Source organism: Lytechinus pictus, chromosome 1 (genome assembly GCF_037042905.1).
Source record: "Lytechinus pictus isolate F3 Inbred chromosome 1, Lp3.0, whole genome shotgun sequence".
Lineage (NCBI taxonomy): Eukaryota > Metazoa > Echinodermata > Echinoidea > Temnopleuroida > Toxopneustidae > Lytechinus > Lytechinus pictus.
In genome coordinates this window covers 3,852,138-3,859,764 of record NC_087245.1, presented here as the reverse complement: position 1 = coordinate 3,859,764, position 7,627 = coordinate 3,852,138, and the positions used below count along the sequence as shown (strand labels likewise).

The 7,627-nt window shown below is 38.9% G+C and overlaps 1 protein-coding gene across 1 annotated transcript; it reads left to right on the top strand.

The window, feature by feature from the left end:
* Positions 1–306: 306 nt before the first annotated feature.
* LOC129254302 (uncharacterized) lies at positions 307–1,386 on the top strand. The gene has a single exon (XM_054892757.2). The coding sequence runs from the start codon at positions 307–309 to the stop codon at positions 1,384–1,386; it is 1,080 nt and encodes a 359-aa protein (XP_054748732.2).
* The last annotated feature ends 6,241 nt before the right edge of the window (positions 1,387–7,627 follow it).

The following is a 7,627-nucleotide window of genomic DNA, read 5'->3' as shown; positions in this document are numbered from 1 at the left end:
CCTAGAGACCCCACACCAGCCATTGAGCATACATGTAGGGTTAACGATAAGCTCCTCTCTCTCCAGAGGAAGGATGTCTTATCTAGACCCCTTTAACGACAACTCCGGAGCTCGTCTGGTCTGTCCCATAATCTTTGGTAACCGAACTTTCATTAACCAGATACTCCACTCAGACCTATTGTGTCTACTAGAGGATCTCCCACGTACGTATTGGCTCAGCAGTTGACCAACATCTTACAGCCTCTTATTGGTCAGGGCGTACATCACGTGAGAAACTCTAAACATTTCGTTGAGCAGATCTGTCAAATGACCGTCTCTAGCAATAACCTCATCAGCTTTGATGTTGAGTTACTGTTCACGAGTGTACCAGTTAAGGATGCTTGCGCCATCATCCTTGACAGATTGAAATTTGACAGAACTCTCCCTGACAGGACACAGTTGTCTCCCTTAGAGATCCATGACCTGCTTGAGATGTGCCTCAATTCCACCTCTTTCAGATGGAGAGATACATTCTACAGGCAAACGGAGGGGGCTGCCATGGGGTCTCCCCTGTCCCCAGTGGTAGCCAACATGTTCATGGAACATTTCGAGGAGACAGCTCTCCAGTCAGCAACCCATAAACCCAAAGTGTGGCTTAGATATGTGGACAACACTTTTGTGGTTTGGCAACATGGAGCTGAGGAAACTAGCAATTTCTTAATACAGCACCTCAACTCTCAACACGAGCATATCAAGTTCACCATGGAAATAGAGAATGAGGGGTCTATCCCCTTTCTTGATACAAAGATTACGAGGACGGCACAGGGATCCCTATCCTATCAGGTTTATCGCAAACCTACTCACACTGATCGGTACTTGAACTATTGTTCATTCCACCACCCATCAGTGCTGAGATCCATCAACAAGACGTTAGTTGAACGAGCCCATGAGGTTAGTGACCAGATCCACCCGAGAGGTGAGCTTGAGAATATCAAACGTGTTTTGAAATGCAACAACTACCCCTCACATAAGATCTGCACAGAGCTTCCCCCCTCGTGGAACCCTCATGCAGAACAGCCCAAGGCGAGAGTCGTTCTTCCATATCTGGGAGTAGCCTGTTACAAGATTCAGAGGATTTTGAGAGAAGCCGACATTGAGGTTCGTCATAGTTCCTCAAATAAGCTTCAATCTGCCCTCACTACCCATAAAGACAAGCGCAACTCCAAGGACCTCCCTGACTCCCTTGTGAATGCGGTAAAGTTTACATCGGCGAGACGGGTCGTTCCTTTAACACTCGGATTAAGGAACACAAGGCCAATGGTAGGAGAGACGAGAGGGACAAGTCTGCAATCATCGATCTTGCTCATAAGCATGATCACCGGATCCTTTGGGATGAAAGTAGACTAGTCACCTGTGTCCCCTACTGGCATCAGCGGAGAGTCAGAGAAGCGTTGGAGATTGAGGAACATACACTGTTCCTCAAGACAGCGGCTTCCAACTCAGCAATATCTGGCGTAAGTTACCGTTCTAGACAAAGAGGCTAATTTGTCTAATTAGCCTGCCGGGACGTTCCACACACGTGTGAGCACTGCAGTGTACTGGCGGAAGTGGTGGCTTTTGTCATTCATGCTAATTGTATCATGCGGAAACCGACTCGCATATTTAATGACCTTTGACCTGCGGACTCCGAATTTGAACCTAGCCTGTATTTTGGTGTCATCTACCTATACACCAAAAAATTTTAAATCCATTATTTTGCGAGTTATTGCGCGGAAACCAAGTGGGGGGACAGACGGACAGAAGGACGGATTGGAAGGACGGACGGATAGGGGCAACGCTTAATGCCCCCTCCGGATTTCGTCTGCGGGGGCATTAAAAAAAAAGTAGGGAGAGGAGATAACAGAAGAGGAAAGATAGGAGGAAGAAAACAAAAATAGCTCATGCTTCACGCTCACATTACTAAAGGCCTCAACATCAATGCCTATATCATTTTCAAGAATACTAGTCTTTATACACGTAGGACTAGCCCCCTAAAAAAATAATAACAATACACATCAGATTTAAGCGACCAATCAGGAAAAATAAGGATGAAAACATTTTCTGGCCCCCACTATTGGCGAAACTGGATTAGCCCCTGATAATATGGAATACTGTAAGGCTCATTATGTACGCATACATGTATCTTTAATTTCTCATGAGACAGAGTCTGGAGAGTTCTCTTCTTGTCAGACACCAATTTCCTGCGATAATTTGCACACTGATCCTGTTTGGTCTTTACCTCCACTCTCTTGCACTCTTAAGTGTTCATCAACCAAAAAGCAAAAGGGCACATCCCACACAGATCTAGTTGGGCAAGAACCTGACAAAGAGGGGGTTGTTCAGTTTCTAGAGATACCCAAATGGTGTCACGCGCATAAAACATTCCCCATAGACTTGTGCGTTAAAATGGCACTTTTGAAAAATTCATAAAAAATAAATGTGAAATTAGAGGGTCGAATGTTTACTACATGTACGGATAGGATATACATGTATATCTGACATTCCATATCTGAACATAGAAGGGTATCGTAGCCAGCTCATTTTAAAAATAAATCGCCATTTATGAAGATAAATATGATGGGATCAAATTTATCAACTGAAACAGTAAAATAGCTCTAATTCTTCCGCCAGTCAAAAAATAGTTCCAAAGTCATTGATATATCTTCCCAATTTGGGCAAACGAAGTTCAGTAGTTACCATTTCTAGAATCAGTGTTAGATTTTCAATTATATTCATACACTTTTGTCAAACAGCAATATTAAATTGAAAAAAATTCGAATGGGTTAGGTCGAACGAATATCTTTAGCCTTCCTGTTGTAATTAGGCTCATGGAACCATACATTAGCCATCCCATTGCTTGTGACAGCATATAACTTCTCTTACTAGCATGAGTTAAAAAAAAATTACAACATTTTCATAATAATAGTACATGTACATACAATGTACATGTACACAGGATTGTATGATTTTTCACTATTTACATCTTTATACAAGTTGGCTGTGCAGTGGGTTTAGCTTAAATTTGAATCTACATGTATAGACAACAGCCTACATGGACATGGTAGGCTACATGTACAACAGGGTTGAAAATAGATGGGAGCGATTCCGCCCTCGTGTGCTTTGGAATCGCTCTCGCAACTGCCTAAAACTGCCAAGTACCGAGCGACTCCCAACATGAAAATCGCTCCCGTCCGCGCCCATCAAGTCTCCCGTTGATGACTGAATATTAGCAGTCAGACAGCCAGGCCAGCGCAGCCGCAGTGTTTACTTTCATACATCGTCGCGTTCCAACGTGTAAATGAGTGGATTTTTTTAGAATCACGGGCACGGTGCTTCAGAAAAAATGCGTATCAAGTTTCAAACTCTCGATATCCCAGATATTTTTCAAAGCACCGGCACCAGGTCTCGCCCTAAATCAGATAGTAAAAAAAATCCTTTTTTATTGGATTAATTTTGAAGATACCATCCTAAATTTGCAAGAAAATAAGATCGTAAACTCTGAAGAAAATCAGTTTTTTTTTATTTTAGGCGACTTCACTTCTTTAATCTGAACTATAAAGCCACTTGGTGCTCTGGAAATATGGCGCAGAAGACCGAAATTAGGATTTTCAGTGGGGATTTTTGGTAACAGTCAGTGCCTGAGTGTATTACATGTATTGGCACTAATGTAGTTTCATACCCGCTGTGTTGCGGTGATGATCGACTTTGAGCTGTGTGTTGCGGTGACGATTGAATGAGAGCTGTGCTGTGTTCAGTGGCTGCGCTGGCGTAGGCATAGCATAGCTTGAGAAATAGTTGACATGTTGACGTTAGCTATCAGGCTGTGATGCATTCAATATTTCATAAATAATTTTCAAGTGAGTTTTTATCAAAAAGTAATTATGAAAAGGATTCCTCTGAAAACAAATTCTGTTCAAATTACATAAACTTCAGCCTATTAAATTTGATGGACAAAATTGTATAAGTTAGAACGTCCAGGTAATCTAATATGAGATACAAACAATAAACATTAGATCTACATGTAAATGAACAACAATAAATTAATAACAATGAAGAAAAAATAAATAGCAATTAAATAAACAATGTAATTGGTAAAATGAAAAATGGCTCTCATTTTTTTTTTCAAAGTGGCTCCCTAAAATAAAAAGTACAAGTACATGTAAGTCTCGCCTTCACTTCTGGTGGGCGAGACAAAAAGAAACTTGTTCTCCTTTTTCACCTTCCTCTCATTAACTACATACTGTACACTTACAGTTGTATACACTGTAGGTCTATGCACATCTCAGTGTGAAAAATTGTCTTGCAGGTCAAATGTAATTTTTATACAATAGTAAGTAGAGCACAAAATAGCACTTCAAAAAATAGTGGCCTTCAAAATAGCCACTATATTGTATGTAAAAAAATATGCCCCTAGAAAATATCAAGTGGGTCGCCTGTGGCAGACTCGCCTGAATTACATAATTCAATATAGCAGCAGTGCTCACTTTGAAAACAAGTAAACAACTATTGAATAAATATTCACAAAAGAAAACATTCATATGATAATAAAATACTATGTTCATTGACCCAAAATGACCTTTGACCTTAAGCATGTGACCTAATACCCCTTTCATAAACCCATCCTCCAATTAGCCGCCTAAGAAGTAAGAGTAATGCGGATAATTCAATAAAAATTGCGTTCACAAACTCCGAAAATAATCCGCACTATTTTTACGAGCGCCCTTCCTGAAAAAAGGCGGATAATCGTCATGGCAACGGCAAACACCCCCTCCGATGCGGTTGTGTTGGAAAAGGGTGACCTTGTGACCGCACCATGGCAATTATCCGCATTACTTTGGATTGCGTTCATAAAGTCAAAATCTGGTTCCGATGCCGCTATTATGCGGATAATTGCAGCATCAAAATAATGCGGATAACTCTGGTCCTCGATTTTACGACCAAATTATGCTGCTATTAGCCGCATAATTGGGTTTATGAAAGGGGTATAAGACTTGTGCAAAACAGTGATAAAAGATTACCCTTGTGTCTATGTTTCATGAACTAGTTCCATAAACTTTCAGTTTAATACAGAATGACAGATGCTCTGAAATACCTGAAGACCCTTACAGTATGTCCAAGTGTCACTACATGCAGGTCGATAACTTTCAAAAATAGTTTGTTGACCCTCAATGACCTTTGACCTTGCTCATGTGACCTTAAACTCACACAAAATGTTCAGGGATAATAATTGCTCTTATGTCCAAGTTTCATGAACTAGATCCATAAACTTTTTAATTTATGACGGCAATTCAACAAATACCCCCAACATGTCACTGTGACCTTGACCTTTGTACCTCAAAATCAATAGGCTTCCTGGGATCCATGCTACATTGTACTACATGTACATGTACATGCATCATACACAACAAATTATATGAGCCTACATGTACTGTACATGTAGATTAAGTTAAACTGAAGTTATCCATTGACAAGGACCACAGAAGGGTAAGATGAAAACAGGTCGCTGTGACCTTTGACCTCAAAATAGTTAGGCTCCTGTGATACATGCTAGTATCATACACACCAAATTATATGAGCCTAGGTTGAGTCAAACTAAAGTTATCGCGTTTACAAAGAAAATGGACGGACGGACTAACAGACGGACACCGATCGTGATACCATAATACGTCCCATAGGACGGGCATTATAAAAAGTGTCCACTTCAAAACATTTTGTGTCCCAACAATACACATGTAACTTTGGAAAATCATTTTTCTAGCTTTAAATTATAAAATATTTTATTAATTAGCTGAATGGATTACTGACTCTTTCTGAAATAAGACTTACATGTAACTTGTTCTGGGAGAGCTACTCTACACTGTGTAGAATGTCTACGCCAGAGTGCTTTCAAATTTCACGCGAAACTGTCACCCTGACTGAGAGTGTTCCCGTAGCAACAATACTGCTTTACATGATAAAAAAAACAGTTTTGAGTGATCAAATGTGAATGCTAGCAAAGCTATCTTCCAAACTGGTTTCCTGAATTGGTTTCCAGTAATCTATTTTTTAGGATTGTAATGAGAACAGGGTATATGTTTACATCTGTGCTCAGCCTCCATGGACCCTACTTCAAATGTATTACGGTAAGCATTACACACATTTTACTGTCTGGAGAAGAGTGCACAGACCCCACATACACATGTAAATTATGCACTTTTTTGTTTTTAATTGTGGATGTGTAGCTTACAGCATACATCATGTACATTATACAGTGTGCATATTGCAGGGGGATGGGGGTCTTCATTTTTCTTATTAAGTATGGGTGTTTCCATAAATAAGAAACTCACTAGCAAACTACCACCTTTAGTAACTTCATCAAGCCATATTTAAGAGAGTACAATCCCGATTTCCACTCTAGGTTTAAGTTAAATTGTTTTCCAAGTTAACTTGCAAAGAAAGAAATAAAATAAAATTTTTCACAGTCCAAGAAATACTTGAAATTTGATGAGAAAATATTTTGAAATTATCACTTTCTGGCAAAAATATGTGACATTTTTAATTCATTATACTACAGTAGACTACAGCCTTGAATTGGGGTAAAATAGTTTATACATTCTCATATAAAGCGATTGGTGACAAACTGATTTTGAAGATAAAAATAAGAAATCATTCAGGATCTGATTGTTAAAACTTTTGTGTCCCCAAAATCAATTACGTACTGTAGGAAACACTGACTTTTGAGTATACATGTAGAATCCATATATTACCCTTTCAAAGTGAGAGATTTAAGGTGGGTTTTTTTTTAATAGCCTACATGTAGTTTTAAATATTCCGAAAGAAATAGCAAAAATCTACATGCATGTAATTTATATCTTGTGCTTTTGATACATACATGAACATTTAAGTGTCGCTGGGTGGGGCGAGCGCACAATAAGCCCGCCTGTAACGCGGAAAATTGAGATATTGGTCAAACAAGAAAAATGAAGATGGCGACTTGACCTTCGACCTTCTGACCTCAAAATCAATAGAATTCCTGGGATCCATGCTGGTATCATAAAAACCAAATTATATGAGCATACATATGTAGGTTAAGTTAAACTAAAGTTATCACGTTTCCAAGGACTTCAGAAGGGTAAGAGGAAAATATGTCACTGTGACCTTGACCTTTTGATCTCAAACTCAACAGGCTTCCTGGAATCCATGCTAGTATCATACACACCAAATTATATGAGCCTAAGTTAAAGGACAGGTCCACTCCAACAAAAAGTTGATTTGAATAAAAAGAGAAAAATCCAACAAGCATAACACTGAAAATTTCATCAAAATCAGATGTATAATAAGAGAATCGTCACAATTTTAAGTTTCACTTAATTTCACAAAACAGTTATATGCACATCCTGATCGGTATGCAAGTGAGGCAACTGATGACATCACTCACTCACTATTTATTTTGTATTTTGTTATATGAAATACAAAATATTCTAATTTTATCATCATTGTCTTGTCAAACAAAGTTCTATTCCTCCCTGAACATGTGGAAATGCCATTGTTTAACATTAATGGTTAAATCAAGTTGGTCCTTATTGTGAGATCTGTAAAAAATTAAATATTGTATAATTCAAACAATAAA

Bases quoted from the DNA above. Each gene is read 5' to 3' on its own strand.
- LOC129254302 (XM_054892757.2), top strand. From the start codon at position 307: ATGACCGTCTCTAGCAATAACCTCATCAGCTTTGATGTTGAGTTACTG.